At 37.2% G+C, this 19,429-nt stretch overlaps 1 protein-coding gene across 1 annotated transcript in view; it reads left to right on the top strand.

Moving 5' to 3' along the window:
* THSD4 (thrombospondin type 1 domain containing 4) overlaps window positions 1-19,128 on the top strand; it is a 256,022-nt gene extending 236,894 nt beyond the window's left edge. The window contains exons 15-18 of the mRNA XM_042824716.1: window positions 8,123-8,296; window positions 10,591-10,770; window positions 12,867-13,011; window positions 14,500-19,128. Coding sequence (XP_042680650.1) covers window positions 8,123-8,296; window positions 10,591-10,770; window positions 12,867-13,011; window positions 14,500-14,642 — 642 coding nt within the window. The 3' untranslated portion in view covers window positions 14,643-19,128. The remainder of the gene's footprint in view (window positions 1-8,122; window positions 8,297-10,590; window positions 10,771-12,866; window positions 13,012-14,499) is intronic.
* Window positions 19,129-19,429: the final 301 nt, after the last annotated feature.

The raw sequence follows: 19,429 nt of genomic DNA, 5'->3' as shown, positions 1-19,429 counted from the left end.
ATTTTATAAGTGAACAAATTAATTACTTCCAAATGCTTGCTACTGTTGCTGGCAATATTCACCATCGTTTCTGCCAGCAATTCGTTTGGAGTTTGATTCTAAAAGAAGAATGGAAGAAACAGCTCATTTCAAGAGAGAAAAAAAAAAAAAGAAAGAAAAAAAGATTAAGATTGGAATGTGCAGAATCACACATGTTGTGGAGTGAAAATGGGCATTCCTGGTTGTATGGGCTTTGTGTGTGTAATCTCCCCAAAAAATTCTGTAAAAAATACTTCAAGCCAAGCCACATTTCAGCAGTAAGCATAGATCAGTGATGGGCAGCCCACAAATGGTTCAGATAAGCAGCCAAAAGTTCAGATGGTTAAAGAAACCTTGTTCAAACCTGTTGAGTCTGCAAAACTGTGGTGGAAATGTCACAAGAACAGACCTTCATTGTGAGATTTATTACATGCTTACTTCAAGGCCCAGATGTAAATACCACAGAACAGTCTCTCCCATTGTGTTTTGACATTATGGCTGTGGCCAGAAATGAGAGGTAAAAGAATCTATCTTGACTTTTGAGAACACAAAGTTTAAAATGGTTGAGCTTAAACTTGATTACAGTCATAAGAGAAGGCCTGATCCGTACTTTCCTGATCCTGTTTTGCAGACACTTAGTGTCTACTGGTGCATATGCAGCAAGCAGAGCAGAGGCGGGTTAAGTGCATGCTTTCTCTTTCAGCACAGGATGGATCAACGTTGCCCGTACAGAATTATGCAATGAATGGGGTATTTCAGCAGAGATGTGGTTAATTTTTGAAGCCTCAAGAAAGGCAGTTTGTTAACATAAAAATGATGCCGTGCTTTACTGCTGGTGTTCTAAATTTCTTAATTTGATAACTGAAAGCTGTTTATCCTTAAAAAACAAACTGTTGTATGAGGGCTGCTCCAAAAGTAATGCCTCCTGTTTTATGATGTTGGTTCATTATGGCAGATGTGGATGTTGGTGGTGTGCCAGTAGAGGGTGAACCTTCCTACCGATATTCTGTGACAGTTTGCCATGTGATAGATGACAGCAGAGGGGCAACCTGACAAAATGGTATCTGACATGGTAGTATGAATGATGCAAAGAGATGGAATTGAATTCCTTCATGCAGAAAAAAATGCAACCATTGACATTCACTGACATTTGCTGAATGTTGATGGAGACCAAGCAGTGGATGTGAGCACAGTGAGGCAGTAGAAGATGCATTTTAGCAGTGATGACAGTGACAATGGGGCGTCTCCGCTGGTAAGACTTTGTGAACATGGCATGCAGGCTGTTGTTCATCACTGGCAAGAATGCATAGCTAATGGTGGCGACTGTGTTGAAAAAGAGTATTTTGTAGCTGACAATTTTCTCCATCAAGTAGTGTTCTTGTGCTTTTTGTATCAGTTCTACTTTCCGTGGAAATAAATAGGATACTTAATTTCAGAACAACCGACATATTTGCTATAAATTACAAGTTCTTTTATTTGTCCTTGAAGTAGTTGTAAATTCTGTATCCTCATATTTCCCAGGATCTATTTGAAACAGACTTTTTTTACTCATTTCATTGGGAAAGAAAGTACAGGCTAAAAGTCTCTAGCAAGACTCATCTGACTTTGTACGTGCCCATATGTAGTACATTTATGTGTACATTTATTTCTGTATCTTCAGTATAAATGAAGAGGTTTGGCTTTAGCTTCATGGCTTTGTCTTCTACATTATCTTTAAATCTATTTACCTTTAGGCAATCTAGGCAAACCTTCATGATGTACTTAAATGCATTTGTGTAAGGATGGCTTCCTGTTTCATGATTCTCTTAGGATGGAATGCTGAATTAAAACTGCAGAGATCCACCAAACTGCATGCTTTAATCAGCAGAGTAATGCTAGTGAACCTTACTGAACTCAGCAGCAAAACTAGATTGACTGGAGTTGATGAGATTGTTGCAAACATTTCACATGACTGATTGTTTGACAGCTCTAATTTCTGGAATGATTACTTCTCCTATGGCTCAGAAGCAGAAAACTGGGTCCTTCTGATTTACAGCAGTGGGAGATTCATCAGTGTCTTCTGCCAACTATCTGCAGCATTCTCTTCTTGCATTTTTATTCATTGCTGTCTCCTCTGTTCATTTGTTTGTCATTTTAGATTTACAGCATTCTTAGAAAAAAAGCCAAAGTACATGTTAATGAGATTCTGAGGCCAAAATAAACTATAAAGAAGAAAGAAAATGTTACTCATCAGGAATCACAATCCAGAATGATCAAACACATGCTCTGCATTTCAGTTTTTTTAAAAGGAGTAACTGCAATGCTTCCAGTATGCTACAGAACACTTCTGTATGTCTTTCATTAGAGAATTACAGTGTGCTTTCTAAAAATCAGTGCTTTATTCCTCACACACCCACAGCGTTACCTAACTGGTAAAGGTGGGCATGTTGACCGGTCAAAGGTGGAACCACTGGAGCATATTGCAGCTCACACTCTTCTTTCCCAGTTTTTTATTAAAATCCGTAAAGCTCAAGTAAAATCTCCTAGATCCTGAAAAGATAAAGGCAAAGAGACCACCATGGAGCTTGTGCAAGTGTTTTGCTAGGTTTTATTATCGCTGTTTCCAATTTGAACTGAAAACAAAACTAAATATCACTTTGTGTGGATTTCATGTGGAAATAATATGAAAGCAGAAGTTCCCTATGCATAAATTTGTGACTAACCTCATGATTTGCAGAATGAAATGCGTAGCCAGGAGAGTTTTGAAGGAGACATCGATAGAAGAGTGGCCAAAAACTACAGAGAATGTTTTTTCTTCTCCTCAGCTGATCTCTCTTTGACAAAATTCATTTGCTTTAGACTTTCTAAACCACTTCTAACTGCCAAAACCAAAGTGCTTTGCTTAAAGGTAGATAAGGGAGCTCTGGTGAACGTGCAGTGCTGTCATATCTTTGGTTTTAAAGGAAATTATGCAGAGATTAGAATTATAGTAAGGCAGGCTAGTATTTAATGACACAAAATGACATTAATTACGAAGATACCTGGTGTTCACAAAAATACTAAAAATACTTCTAATGTTTGTATAACCTACTGTTTCATGTCTCCCAGAAATCAAACTAAATCAAAATCAGGTATGAAGGCACTGCTGTTTCCAAGGTCAAATATTTTAAAATCTATTGTTCTGTTTTTTCCTACCACTATTATGCCTATCACTGGATCTCTGTCTATTCACCTGTCAAGAGCCCCATATAAGCCTTCATCTCGTTTTGGGAGATCTAACACATGGATGGGACAGCCTTTTACTTCAGTGACCATTGTTTTCTCCTTGCTGCCTTACTGGCCTCATTCAAGCAAATTGATGCCATCATCCAGAGCCCAAAACTGACAGCCTTCTTCACTTTTTACCTCTTTGAATGTGTTTGAATATATCTGAATGAATGTGCTCTCTTTCTTGTATCCTATTGGAAGTTAGATTTGCCCATATACTTAACAGTACTAAATTTACTGGTGCTCCAGTGTGGAAGTAGAAATCAAGTCCAAAAGCCTTCTCAGCAGGATTAATTATTCAAGCCCAACTCTGCAGTGACATATGTAACCTGTTTCTGGACTTTGAATTTTGATTGCTTTCTATAACTCATTAAGTTTGTGCATGGATGCTCACTGTAGGGTTTTAGATAAATAGATAAAAAGCCTTCTGCTTTGTCCGGTTTGGTAACCTGAAGTGAAACATGATGTGAAAGTCACCACGGCAGGGGCCTTGCCAGCTAGGGCTACAGCATCCCAGTTCGGTAGCCAGAGCAGCCAGGTGCACAGGAGAGTTCAAAAGAGAGAAGATCACGGTGATGGGGCAGGTCCAAGCTGAAGACGAGAAATTAATCCAAGTTAGGTCCACTGACAGTAACCAGAGTCAGACATAGAGCAGAGATTGCTAGGCAGGTCCATGGTGAGGAGACAGGGTTCAGATCAATCTGGGAAGCAGTTCCAAGGGTGAAGGGTCAGTGAGGCCCATGGCAAAGCTGTGGCTGAGGACAAACACATTGGAATAGAGCTCAATGGGAGTCCCTGGGCCCATGAGCTGGGGGTGTAGGTGGAGACCGTGGGCAAGGCTTGTAAGAGCCGATCAGCCCTACTGGTGCTCTGAGACATCCTCATCACTTCAAAGGCTGGTGCTGTCTATTCTGAGCTGGAATACTTCAGAGTTCATTAGTAATACGTAACTAGCAACACTGTTAGCAACCACTTAAAAGGGAAATATCAGTGCATATGTAGAAGCAATCATGGTCCCGCTGAAGTGTCTAAGCATATTTCTAAACTTCTGTTACCTTGGAAGGATAGTCTGCTGGACTAAACTAAATGCAGGATGAGTTTGACGTCTGATCCAGCGTCTACTGTAAATGTTGATGCACTCTGAAGGGAAATCATTTAAGTAACAGTATCTTAAAGTTCGGCAGTACATAAGGATACTTCAGACACAACCCTCTTTTTTTTTTTTCTTTTTTTTTTAAAAAGAAATCAAGACTGTTCTCAACAATGTTAATGTTCTTTGCGTCCCATGTCTTGGAACTGTGACTGGAACTGAGCTTCTGAAATCATGGCTCTTAGTTTTGTACTGATAAACCAGAGCTTATAAAATCACTCTAAAATGTGTTATCTGAGAGAATAATGACTGCAGCCTTTTCAGAAAGCAAATAATGCTAAGATGTTTCATAAATCGGTCTTCAATTTCATTTTTTGCAGTAGTGTAACATTGATAGTACAATGCATTTTAAATACTGTATTACCAGGTAGGCGTAGTAGGCAAATCCTGCCCAAATTGGGAAATGTTTTTCAGGAACAAAATTGGCTATAACTGGGCAGAAGAACTCTGGAGTTGGATGGTAGGTTTGTTTCTGATTCTTTCCCATGAGTTATACTTGTCCCAGTGGAGGGCAATGAGTAGTACTGATGCATTAGTGAAAGGGAACTGGCTTAGTTTCAGGGCTTTTACTAGCTCAGCCATTCCCTGTGGAAAGGACAAAATTTCAGGCTTCCACTTACGGTTTTTCAAGTTAGCAGCAACTAGCCTCATGTTCTTGGTCTGATGTCAAAATTGTTTTCTGGCAGCTGTCAGAACATTGATATCTTTTTTATTCTTTTTTCTTTTCTTTTAATGGGGGTGGAAAGCTTCTAAAACTGCACTGATGAAGGAAGGACAACCAGGAAGACAGGAAATGACAGACTCCTTAAATTAGGGAGGGTGTTCCACGGGCTAACCTTTTTGGAGGAATTTCTGCCAATTAAAGCAAGAAAGTGAAACAAAATATCTTTAATAATATGATCAGAAAAGAGAAGTTGCAGATTGTGAAAGCTCTTTTCAGGTTTTGTAACAAAACATGCCATACTTTGTTAGGCTGTGGCAGTCACTGTGTATTAATGTGACGAATCAATGGCACAAAACTGAAGATAGTGGGTGTGTCAATTGCAGAAACTAAAGGGAGAGGAATATTATCCAAACACTCCCTACTAAATTCCTTGAACTTTGGAAATCATGGCTTTCACAGGGAAGATTTTTATTGGAAGGAAGAAAAAAAAAAAGGGGGGGGGGGGATTGGGTGGAAGCCTTAACTCTGAAACATGCAGGTTTGCTGTATAAATCCTCTGAGGGTAGCTAACCTGTAGTAAAATCTTATGGTCGAGGGTGGGGCAATCCAATGCCTTCCCATTTGGAATTTCCTTTGATATGTAAGCCCAGTTAATACATAATCATTTAAAACATAATACTGTGGGGATTTTCTGGATTAATGTATTGACTAAACTTATTCTCAGTTCTGTTTTGTTTGCAAAGCAGAAAAATTAGATTGTCAAATGGAAATTACTGTACAAATAAGAAGAGTATTTGCAGAGTAGATGCATACCTCTCTGTGCATAATGTATTTGAAAAACTTCCCTGGATAAAATACGAACAGGCAGAAAGCTTATTTCAGTACAGTGGGTTTGAAAGGCAGCCATTTATGAGGCTCAGTTAATCAGTTTACCTAGGAGTGGAACATTTTGAAATAGGTTTAGTTTAGGTTTAGTTTACATAAAGGAGAAAATGTTCAGTGCTAGCACAATGTATATCATCCCAGTATTTGCAAAATGCTGTCAATTTACCTTGGAAAGACATCCTCAGTCATCAAATTTGGTTTGCTGAGGAGCTGAGTCTATTTTATTCTGTCTGTATGAAAATGAAAAATTTTGTTGTGCACCACCAACGAGAAATATGAAGTTCATTATGTTACTTGTAGGAATCATTTAAGAGATGCTCAGTTATTGGATTTTGCAGATGCAGGAAGAAGTCATTCCAAACTGTGAGCAGCTTTTTCCTACTCCTGTGGAGTACATAAGCATATCTTCAAATTCTGAATTTCTAGTTATTTTCTATATTTCTAGTAATTTTCTAGTTATTCCAGAATTGTAGATTACTAAAAAAGTACTTGTAAGAAGTTTAATTACTTTTTAAAGCTTTCTAGGGATTCCATTTCAGCAAGACTTTGTCCTTGTGTTTGAATGTCTTGTCAAAGAAACTGACGTGGTGACAGGAGGAAATATTTTTCTTTACTGTATCTGTTGAATAAATATCACATGACTACATGTTTCAGACAGATAACCAGTATTATTTGGTGCTAGTGATTAAAGATTGCTTTGCAGCCAATTGTACGTTGAGTCACTGGTGTCTCTGAGAGGTGGGGAAGAGCTGCGTTGGTCGGTCTGCTTATTGGTAGCAGCATCTGCTGTTCTGTACTTGAACTATTGGATGTGAAGCCAGTGGGAGCCAACTCAGTTCTGTGTCTCGTTGCCAGTCCTTAGAATTATTCTTACTTTTATTTAAAAAGAAATATCTAGAGCAACATTGATTCACAAAGAACATTCTGTTCATTGTGAAAGTAATGCATAGCTTCTCCTAACTACTTACTTTGTATCTTAAGAGTAATATCTGACACATCAATCAAACGCATGTTTTCTCCCATACTTTACTCTGCATACTTGTGATTTTCTTTGCACATACAATTGCTTGTAATTATTTAGATTCAATTATGGACACACCTTTGAGCAAGCTGCATGTATTTTGTCTTTATTTTCATGGTCTAGAGATAAAATATCAAATGCACTTTCTTGGGCATTACTCTATTCCTGAAATGCCAACAGTTCGATGCTACCCAGAACAGTAGATATCAGAGTCTTTCCCGCTGATGTAGGTGAATAACCAGGCTATAGGGGCGTAGAGAGTCCTGATAAATGGAGTTTGTTGTGCACAATTTATGAATTGTATACATGCTATCCCAAAATGTGTGACATACAAATCTGCATATCATCGCTATTTAATAAAAGCTTACAAAATTTAGCAGTGAAAATTTGAGAATGGTGAATATTAGTTATTGGGATTCATATGAGCAGCATGCAACATTGAATTTAAATAAATTTTATGTTCCCTTCTACTAGAACTATACTTAATAACTTACAATTAAAACATGGTAGGTAACAAATAGTGACCACTAGCGTTATTTGCAGAGGGCTTACCTCAGTCTTTGGAAACTACTTGTCACAGAAGTTTGCATTTTCTACTTACGGTGCTCTTGTGCTCTATCAACTAGCAATGTGGAAAAGTTCCAGGATGGGCAATGCTGTTGTTTTTTTCCCAGTGTCAATGGCACTTACTCAGAGTCTTCTTCACCTTGTCCTTTTTTATCAGTGTAAGAGTTCTCCTGGCTGACAGCTTGAATGGCCAGAGGAGAAACTCACAGAACTGCTTCCTGAAAAGCTGCTAGTTGAAACTGTCACTTCTCAGATGCATTAATTGATAGGAAAAAAGTGTAAAATTAAAATTGAAAATATTAACAGACAGGAAGATGGAAGGAAAACTAAGAATATTTTTAAAAGCTACAAAAAATATTCTTTTTTCTTCAAGTTCTTTCATTTGTGATTGTAAAGGACAGATACTAGTTGTCCTGTACTAAAACTGTAAGATGATCTGCTGCAATTGAATTACAAGTAAAAGTAATTGATCTTTCATTAATTTGTTTTCCATGGGTGTTGTTCCTTCTCATTTCATTGTGCACTCTGGAAAATGTACTGCTGACTACTTGTTATGTCTTCTCCTCCTCAGTGTTCTGCAGAATGTGGTGATGGGATCCGCACACGTTCAGTGGTGTGTATGACCAATCATGTCAGCAGTTTGCCTCTGGAAGGCTGTGGCAATAACAGACCCTCTGAAACAACTCCCTGTAATAATGGGCCCTGTGCTGGTAAAGTGGAGTGGTTTGCTGGGAGCTGGTCACAGGTAAGCTTTACATTTAACACATCTTTGTGCGTTCTGCAGGCATTTTAACAGGAAGATGTGTGCCCTAAGATATTTCTACATCTCTGAGGAATGCTTGGATATCTTTTTTCTGTATTTTACTGAAGTAATGTTCTCTGCTTTTCTTCACCTGCTTTTTTTTTTTTTTTTTTTTTTTTTTTAACTTTGATGAAAATAAGACTGTCTTTTTTTCCTCCTTACATTAATTTTTCTCTTCTACTGACCCAGCATATTTATGAAATGAGATGTCAGAAAGCTGTTAAGTTAGATCCTTTGTAATCATGTATATCTATGGATATAGACAATAGCCAAAAGAGGCAAAATAGTCTATAGCAGTGACTAAAATTGGCTTCTGTTCTGCTGTGCTGAAGAAAAGAACAAGATCTGGTTAGTGGCCAGTATTGTGATGTTCCTTTTTCAAGGTAAATAGTTTCCTTGATCTACACATCAATGTTCTTTCTCATTCTTACTAAACATTTCTGCTGTCAGAATCAAAGGAATTTCAGAAGCTGACAGCTGGTGCCCAGGCACTGATGTCCCTTGGTGTAGGCTCTCTGAGCTACATGATGGCTGGCACCTACATTTCTTCAAATTCTTAGAGAAAAGTCTCTTGGCTATGCTGTTAACTCACTGCATTTCAGATTCCAGTTGGTAAGGAGTTGGAAATTAAACTGGTACAGCTGAGATGGACATTTACATGCAAATGCTTCCAAGTGTAAGTGATAATTATTTGTGTTGTAGAACAGTAATAATAACTTCAGATATAAAACATGCAATTTTAATAACATAAAATCTGAGCCTTGTTACTTACACTGCTCCATGCAGGTGAATAGGAACATTGTACCCATTTGTGTTGTCACTGGGAGAAGCGTGCAATTCATTCATTCTAACTCTTTCCATTCTGATCTGAATAAGGAAGTTTCTTTCCTTCTCAATTTCCTGTTCTCTTAAGTCTAATTCACCTTCTTTGTTTGTATGAGATGGCATTATGTTTGATGCATAGCAATGGAACATTCTATTTGCTGTATAATATGTGAAAGAAGTGTCTGACAATGTCTGTTCTACCGGCCAAGTCCTGACTTTAAATACTGCAATGAAAGCAGGCAGTCAGTAGAGCAGAGCAGGGAGCATTGGTGGATGGTGTTCTGCATTGCACTTCATTAGACACTCTGTTGGAAGAGCCATTAAAAGAGAGACGTGTTCAGTGTTAAGAGGAAGTGTATTACATTATTTTGTATAGAATTCATTTAGGTGCATTCATTTTCGTTCATATTGCATCTTGGACAGTATCACAAATTCCACTCAATATGTATATATATAAAAACAGCATTTACATGTTTAGGTCTAGAATAAGCCTTTGAAAGTCATATCCCTTTATGCAACAGAGAAACTCAGAACTAGAACCAACACTGCAACACATAGACACTTGTAAACATGAAAAGCACTTTCTGGCAGATCAAGGCATTTTCTTTAAGGCAGAAAATGTGGGGATATGTAAAGCTCCAGAACAGTGCTCTAACTTTGGAACCTCAAAGACAGGTTCAGTGCATGCAATCCTGCTTTAGCCAGAAGCAGTAACACTGTTTATGAAGAAAGTAAGTTATGCTTCTCTTTTCATTAGAAAGATTCACGTCCATTTCTATTTGTGGTTATAGGTAAAATGAAACTTCCACACTTCTCCAAATGCACTTCTCCAAATGCATTGTAGTCATATCTCCTAGTCTTCTCAACAATAATTAGATATGCATTTTCAGTCTTCTGTAGCACTTGGAACAATTACTAACAGGACAGTTTTAGCCTCTGTAACCATTCTTAAGATTTAAAGTTAAGTATATAATACCTAAAACTTACAATCCGTTTTCACTTGATTGATTAAGTCATTACTGTATCCAGTAGCGTTTTCTTGTGACTAGTTCCTAACTGTGACTGCCTAACTGGTAGGTACTTATGAAATACTTTACCTTTGTCCTTAAGTCATACATATACCAGAAATTGAATGAAATATATAGTTAAATTAATTTTACTTAGGAGAGGACCTATTAAAAATAGGTGATGAGTTTTGGTTGATGGTGACTAAACATGTAAAAAAAAAAAAAAATAGGGAGTAAGCAATGGTTTGTTAAGTTTTCCTGGTGAATATTAAGTACGTGTGTGTGTGTGTGTGTATTCTTTTATTTAAGGAACAGGTGATGTGGACAAATACATTACTTCCGCAGTGAGTTGAAGGACGTAGTAGAATAACAAATCCCACTACTTTTGTGTTCTCTGATACACAGTGCTCTACTGAATGTGGTGGTGGAACTCAACAGAGGGAAATCATTTGTGTCAGGAAAACTGAAGGCAATTTTGATGTTTTGAACCCCTATGAATGCTCATATTTGGAAAGACCTCCCAGCCAGCAATCCTGCTACCTCAAACCCTGTGGATCTAAATGGTTTCATACAGAATGGAGCACAGTAAGTCTGCCATGCTTCTCTATGGCTTGTTTTGTTTGGTGTAAGCATGCTTACTCATGATTCAGTGGAGCTTATGCTTCAGTTTGAGTTCCCAATATGAGGAACCGTGGGAAAATTCCTCATCCAAGTGAAACAAGATTGTCTTTTTTTCCCCCACTTTCAGTAAATACTCAACTATTGGACTGTCCTCTGGAAGGCAGAGAAGAAGAAGGTAGAATGATTTTAGCAAAATAAATCTGATGAAGGAAATCCTAATCTTTCTTCCTTATTTTGCAGATGTGTATAGATGTTTATTTCAAAGTAAAGGTGCAAATTACTCTCATGATAAAGATATGCAAGTTTAAGTGTCTCCTTTGATGTTACTGTAAATTATTTTAATTATTTACTGTTAGTTTAGATTACATAATTTTAATTAGAAAATTCATTTTCAAGTATGAACCTGTGAGAGTGTAACCACAAGAGATCCAGACATGTGCATCCACAGCACACAGCAGATAAATTCTTTCTGAAAGGTTTGGAAGAAAGAAGCTGTTGAAACTAAAAATCTAATAGGAACTAGAGAACCCTGGTCATTGTTTAAATCCCTATTCCTAAGAAGTATCTTGAAGTCATAAAAGCTGTAAGCCTTTGTGACCACCTCCTTATTGTATAAATGCATATGGTATCTGAGGGTTTCTAAGATCATACTCCATGCATTTTTCTGTTATCCTTTTCACACTGTTATCTACAAGGTATGTGATGTTTCTTACTGTTAACTGAAGAGGAAGGATTTTTCAGAGCCCCCTGCTCAAAAACTGTCCAGTTCATATCTTCAGCAGACATTTTATTTGATCCAGAATATATGGCATGACCTGTTCAGTCACGGAGATTGAGTGGCTGGCTACTGCAAAATGCTGAGTTTTATATATATTGTATTGTATGTAGCCTCTAGATTCTGTCTTGGTTCCATTGTAGGTACTTTAAGATCTCTACAGATTGCAATTGAAGTTGGGGTTTTTTTTGCTGTTGTTGTTTGAGATAGGATAAGTACAATATTCTGTATAGGCGTACATTGAGTAATCACATAAAAAACTGAATGTATTCTTTTGTTTTTGCAGAAGGTTCTTTCCAAATTTCGGAAGAGCTGTATGTCAAGTTCAAAGAACCTTTTAAGACTTTACTATTGGGAATATTTCAGCTTGCTACAATACCTGATTTTATGGTAGTGACAAGTTGTTTTTGCAATTTTGGGGAAAGATAACAAACAAAACACCTATGCCAAAAAAAAAAAAAAAAAAAAAAAAACCAAAACAGAAAAGATTCTGATTACTTTGGGGCGATTAAAGTTTCAATAATTAGAAATGACCCAGGTTTAATTAAGCTTGTGAGCATTTAGGTCTTACTGGACAGTGAGCCAAAACCTCACTCAGACAAAATTCTTAAAGTCAACAGGGGATTTGCTTCAATGATAATTTGTGTATTAATTGACTTTGGAAATACTGGGACTGGCAATTAGAAAAGTCTTTGGCTTTGAAACAGATTTTGAAGGAATGCAGAAATATTTTCTTTAGAAATTAAAAGAAACCTATAATGCTTAGTAAATCATTGTGCTGAAAGAATTGGAAAATAAGCAAGCACTGGAGAAACAGCAATTAAAATGATTCCTGACTGTGTATCAATGGAGGCAAAAGGGCAGTGAAGGCAAGTGCAGTCAAGTAGTTCAGCACAGGAAGTTGTTGAAGTAAGGAATATGAACCTTGAGGGAGGAGTAGATTAGGGAGATATATATAAATAAGCAGAGAGAATAAGTCTAATTAGAGAAACAGGAAGCTAACAAATTCAGAAAGGGAAACATTCTTGGGTGCTTTCAGTTGCAGAATCTAGCATAATTATTTGTTCAGTTGCTCCCCCAATGTAGACAAGAGTGGGTTTGAACTGTAAAGGAAATTGCACCTCTATGTGAAGGATTTTATAGTTAGAAACCAAAAAACTACAGAAGTGGAGAAGTTGATAAAAGGCTACAATGGTACACATGGAGGTGCCTTTCAGGTTCCCATTTTTGTCTCTGTATTAGCAAAATCTCATACAGCCTTTGTGAACATTGTTTTTTGTTGCAGTGTTCCAAGTCCTGTGAAGGAGGATTTAGAGTTCGAGAGGTACGATGTCTATCAGATGACATGACAACCAGTACTCACTGTGATCCACAACTTAAACCTGAAGAAAAAGAGCCATGTAACACACAGGACTGTATCCCTGAAATAGGTAAAGTAGAGGAACTTTGTGTTTCAACCATGGAACTCCATCTAGTGGAGAAAGAGGTTGTAGAGATTTTCTTTCTCAAGTACAGAGTTTTGTTTTTACATAAACTTTGGCTCTTTTCTGTGGTTGAAAGAAGGTTTTTGTTTTCATTTTTGATTAAAAATTCTTTTTTCTTTGAAGTACCCAAAAAATTGGCTTTCTTTTAAAGTTGCCAGGAATGTGAGAAATATGCTTTTGTGGAAGTGGCCCAAACTGGTGTTTTTATACAACTTCCTTGCATTCTCAATTGTTTCACTTTGCGGATTCTTGAAACAAACAAACAAAAAAACCAAGAACAAAAGATCAGGTATCATATAGTGTGTTTGGTAATAAGTTCTATAATAAACAATAACATTACATAGAATAAACAATAACATTTAATGTTTAATGTAAGAACATAAATAGAAAGCACTGTTTTTCTCCTTTATAAACTTCCATTGTGGCTTGAACACTTTTTCCTCAAGATTCTGAAGACTTTAAGGGCAATTAAGTCATTTTATTTTCTACACAGTAACTACATCAAGTTTATCAGGCATTAAAATTAGTCATTCTTCTCCTGCAGATTTCACAGTGATGAGAATGCTAGGGAAAGGAAAATGCAAGTATTCAGAAATAGTTTGAACTCATATTCTGTAACAATTATTTTAATAATGAGCATTATTCTTTAGCATAAATTAATTACTTTAAAACCCAGTATGCCAGTATTGTACAGTTGTACAATATTATTGTATTACTGTTGTTGTTTCTTCTCCATTTAAAACAGACATGTACAGAATGGATCATTTTTATAAACAATATTAGCATTTTGTCATTTGGTCTTTTTCAGTGCCTTAGTTTCAGTGATTACTTAATGGTATGAAAATATTAGCTGTCACTTAAAATCTGTTTCTAACTAAACCTGTTGAATGTGAAGGAAAACTTGAAAATGTGAGCAGACTCCATCAGAACAGCTTAAGAAGTAATGGGGAATGTTAAGAATACCAATTGTTTTGTTTGTTTGATTGGTTTTGGTTTTGCTTTAATCTGGTTATTTTCAACCAATCATGGTATTTTTAATGAGGGTGGTGATTTATTTAAATTTGGCATTACTTGGAAATTAATATTTGCAGGTTCAGTTGCCATCTGTGCACTGCCACAAGAGTTTAGTACCTAGGAATCTAAAAATGAAGTGCAGAAAACTAGAAACTTGCCAATCATTTGTATTTAAGCCAATTTTTTAAAGTACACATGAGGGTATTTACACTTCATCCAAGTCTTTATATAACTTGATCAAATGTGGAAAAACTTTAATCACCTAACCAGTTATTTGTGTAAGTAGCCTATTTTAATTTCTTAGTGAACATTTAAATACAGGTTAAAGGAATCGTATGTAGTAGAGGAAAGGGCGTTGGTTATTTATTTTTCTGTTGTTGTTTTCTTCAGTTTATTCTCTCTTCCTTTTTTTTTCCACAGATGAGAACTGCAAAGATAAATACTACAATTGCAATGTGGTGGTTCAGGCCCGGCTTTGTGTCTACACCTATTATAAAACAGCCTGTTGTGCATCCTGTACACGTGTGGCGAATAGACAGTCTGGGTTTCTAGGACACAGATAACAAATACTCTTCTACTCGAAGCAGCAATGTCAGTCTTCAGATGAAGCTTGAACAGTGTTACTATTTTGACTAGAGCAGGTTTTAGCTTCTTAAAGAGGTGGTTTTTATACTGCTGTGTACGTCAAGACGCCACATCCTTTCAATTACATTTATTGTGCAGTTGTATCTTTCTGCAAATGTTGTAAAACCATGATCTTTTTAAAGCATTGATTTGTATTGATAATATTCTTTGCACCTCCTCATTGAATAACTATTTAAAGAACATACCAGCCTTACTATTATAAAATTGATGTTTAAAAAAAAAAATCAGAGCTAGGCAATTACTGCAGATGTTTAACCAGTATGGGTGTGACTGCTATGTTTTTTTCTGAGCGCTCACTCTTACTTGGGTGTTTTGAACTGCCTTAAAGTAGTAGATCAAATCAATGAAATGTGCACATGAGAAGAATTATTTTACCAAGAACCCACCCCTTGGAGACCCATTCATGTTCAGTTTTTAAACACTCAAATGTATATTTTTAATTTTTAAACTTCAGTCCATTCATAGTAGTAATGGTTATATCTTTCACTTATACTTTTAGCTAACTTCCTGTCCTCAGGCAGCAAATATATACACGTTTGCCTGCCAAAAAGTGCCTTTATATTTAATTCATAAACCCTTAGAGTTATACTTTCCTAATTTTGTATATATTTTAAAATGTTACCTACCAGAGTGCCTCTAGCCCATTAAGTCTTTACCAGCTGCAGCCATCAGTGGGATTTACCAGAAAGGCAAGGAGCCTTTGCTGGTGTTTTAAAAAAATATATATTTCCATTGGCAAGGTCTCTTTCCCTGAGGGCAGTTTTTCAGTGAACTGATACCTTGCCTAACGTCTTGTCTCTGCACTACTGCTTAACTAGTACCATGCAAAAATACCATGCTTGGATGTTGTCTGCACGTCAGAGCCTTCTGAAGCAACCTCCAACAGATGCACACTTCTGTGCTTTATAGTAGTCTGCTACTCTTGGTATCAGTAGGCTCTGTAAGTGTGGTAGCTGAGTATTTGTAATAAGATCTCAACTGTTGGTGTTTTTCAGGTTTTGATCAGTTATTACAACATACTTGTCTTTTTTAGTCAATGTTTCATTCATTAGGTCTGTTCATACCACTCTCTTTATACCACTCAAGAATGGCTCTGCTTGCATGCTGAGCATCTGTTAGTAAAGTTTAGCTTGCATTGAAGTTGGGATAGGCAGTAAGACTATGATTCAATGAATTTATGTGATGATTTTTCATTTCTGTAAAGACTGTACTCAGCCTTGTGATTTGGTAAAGGTAAGTAGAATGTGCTGTGCAATGCAGATGAAAACTTTCACATTATCTGCACATTCTCTAGCTTTTACCTCTGAGGTCATTCAAATGTGTAAATAAGGCTGAGGGAAGAAATTAACATCTCTGCTCATTCAACAGGTTACTGCTTTCAAAATAGTGATATCCAGCTGCACATCTATTTTAAGGTGCCTGCGGCCTGAATGGAAGAACAGTTTTAATAATGTGACAAGCCTTTCCCAGTGATGTGATAGTACAGTGATGAGGGGGTCCTGCTACTGATTAAGAGGCATATTTGAACCTCATTTAGGATTTGTATCAGATCCCATCCTAGATGATCCACCTGTACATATGCATCTGTTTTTATTTTCTTCTTACCACTTGAGTAGAGATGATGTGGAGGAATAGGCACTGAGAGGCAAAGGTTACTGCTGTGCTACAAGTCACACCAGTTCATGTGCTGGAAACTGAGCACAGGAAGGTAGAACTCCTCTAGTCTAAAAGCTGCATTAGACTGAGACAAACCGTAGATATTTTGATTCAGTCTTATGAAGAATGTATTCCAGCCACAATGAAGTATTAAGAAGTGTTTCCCCTGAACTTTGAAGTTACTGTTTGTGATTATGAACCATTAAGGTCATTGGATGTTTCTGTATGGCCATGTCTTTGGGTTTTCCACTATAATTAGTTGACATAAAGCCTCTAGAGAAAGACGTGCTAATTAGAAAACTTTTAATATGATGTCACAAAGCTTTTGCAGTTCTGTTTCCTTGTATTATGAAAATCTATCCATGAGGATAACTGAAAGATTTGTGATCATATTATATTCATTAGATTCTTGACCAAAGACTGAAATGGAGAAAGTGCCGTATAATAGTTCTAGAATCCAGTATTTGTAAATATAGCTTTTCACCTCATCGTTTCGTTGCAGCAGATCTTGACATGCAGTATATAATTTTTGCCGTTATCTCTTTTGTGTCAAGGAAGTGTCCTGTCAGCTTGAGGAAAATCTTTGTTCCATAAAAAGAATTACTGAAAACCACAATGAGAATGAAATATGTAGGAAGAAATCAGGTTTGCAAACGATTCATAGAAAATAATCTGCTTGCACAAACTCTTGGCTGTGAGAAGGCAAGTCACAAAGCAGGCAGGTGATCCTGGCCTTTCATAAAATCTGTTCTTATGCTCTGGAATATGTGACTGACCATTGGGTTATTTTACAAGGATTATCATCATGTAGGCATCATTAAGCTGCCACTAAAGTAAAGAACGAATGGGAGCTAAATATCAAAGAACATATCTGTAGTGATATAATCCTGTATTACTCCTAAGCTGTAGAGCTTTGTGAACTGAATGCAGTGAATTATGTTTATACAAATTATACATGAGTGGGCTGCTTTTTTTTTTTTTTTTTGTAGTTAAAGGACAGATTTCAGGTGTGCCAGTTAAAAAAGATTGCCTCACCTAATTGAACATCTGGTGATATGGAAACTGCTAAAATCTTGCTTAACTTGATCATTTATCATCTCTTCTCAGGTTTCAGTATAATCAAAATACTTTTTCCTGAAATACAAACTATCAAACTCTTCTTTCAGCAGTTTGGTGTAGAACTAATATTACCTACACAAAGCAAGTGCTATGCTAATATTCCACTGTCACAAAAAGTGCATTTTTGAAATTGTGACTATAGCATTTGCTTTAATAGAGCAGTGTATTGTCTTAGGATGATGCCCACAGGGGCCTGATGTGTCTTTCGTGATTTTACCATAAACGACAGTTGACCTTCATGGATGCAGTAAAGTTAGATCAAGTTTAAAACAAATACAGTAAAAATTGATTCAGGCTTCTGTGATTGTTTATATTTCCTTTTACTGGTATTTTAAAATCAATCAAAATCCTTCACAAAAAAAAAAATTGAAAAAATGCTTCCTTACCTTACAGATTTTCACTTTCTACAATCCAGGAAGACCAGAGTAAGTGTTAGGTTTTTGATTAGTGTAGAGTTTAATCAGCATAACTGTTTGTAAGGAAAAAAAGAGGCATACTGCTTTCATATCTTCCAGACATGCAGCTGGACAGAATCAGCTCCAGGTAGAGCAAGTTCTGTGTCTCAAGCACTCTCTTCCTAGAATTGAAGACTGTTTGTGCGGTTGTTTATTGTTATCAGGGGTCCGTCGTGGTTTGTTACCTTCTACTCAGTGCCAGGTCTAAGCATGTGCAAGTGGAATTGGTTGTGTATAGCACTTGCATGCTACATTTGACAACACTTACTCGCAGGGTTGAATTTATGGAGTTCTTCCTCTCGTTAGCTGAGAAACTGAGATGGTGTGTAGTGTGGAAGCGTGAGGTTTGCTCCTGTGGGAATGACCCTGTGTCTGGCAGTAGAGCCCTGGGAAGTGCAGAGTGAAAGATGTGAGTGTTCTTGCAAGCCAGTTACCCTTAAAGTGTTTTTGCTCTCTGACTTAATGTAAGACTACCCCAGTATCCCTGCACAGGGAACTGGTGTCTTCCTCATTACATACATAATTTTCTTTTTTTCCCCAGTGCTTAGGTGAATCAGAAAATTGAGAACTTTATGAATGAAGCAGTGCTTAACATCAATGTTGTAGGTTAGATCTGACTTTTATCAGAATATGGTGCAGTTCAGAGTTGGTTCATTCGTAAAGAAAAAGCGGAATGTGTTCAGAACATGAGTTAATGACATGCTAATGCAAAGAGGGATTCTAGGATGTTTGTTCACCTAGACTTGATAAAAGTGGCCAGTGTAGCCCTGACTTCAGTAAGTACATGAAATTTATAGAACAGAAGACCATATGGGGCAGCAATATTGGCAGAACTGTGCTGCCTACTTTATGTATGTCTGAGTCCTGCGCGGGTTGCTCTGAAAGTAATGCCTCCTATTTATTTTAATGGAAACTACAACAGTTACAAAGAACCATAATAACTAACTGATAGAGCATATTATCAGCTGCAAAACACTCCTTTTCAGCACAGTAAGCATCATTAGCCAATTCATGTGGATGAGCTAATGGAGATGCTCTTTGTTTTGTGGTGTGACAGCTGTGCATGGCCATCCAGAAAATGGCTTGTCTATCAGGTCACTGTCTCCACTGCTGAAAAGTACCACCCACCACCTCACTATGCTCACGTCCACTGTTTGGTCTCCATAAACGTTCAGCAAATGTCTGTGAATGTCAGTGGGTGCCATTTTTTCTCCATGGAGGAATTCAGTTCCACACCTTTGCTTCACATGCACTTCCATGTTGGGTGACACTTTGTCAAGCTGCCCCTCTGCTGCCATGTGCGGCACATCACCAAAATGTAATGGAACATTGATAGGAACCTTCACCCTTTACCCTCTGCTGCCATTCCACCAACATCTGCCTCTGATGTCATGGGCCAAGATTATTAAATAGGAGGCATTACTTTTGGAGCAGCCATGGTTGAAAGTGTCAGTGGTCAGAGGGAGAAAGGAGGA

Source organism: Centrocercus urophasianus, unplaced genomic scaffold (genome assembly GCF_019232065.1).
Source record: "Centrocercus urophasianus isolate 14NV4802_14NV808 unplaced genomic scaffold, USGS_Curo_1.0 seq_23, whole genome shotgun sequence".
NCBI classification, from domain to species: domain Eukaryota; kingdom Metazoa; phylum Chordata; class Aves; order Galliformes; family Phasianidae; genus Centrocercus; species Centrocercus urophasianus.
Note: the sequence above shows the minus strand (reverse complement) of the source record. Positions and strands in the feature narration are given on the sequence as shown.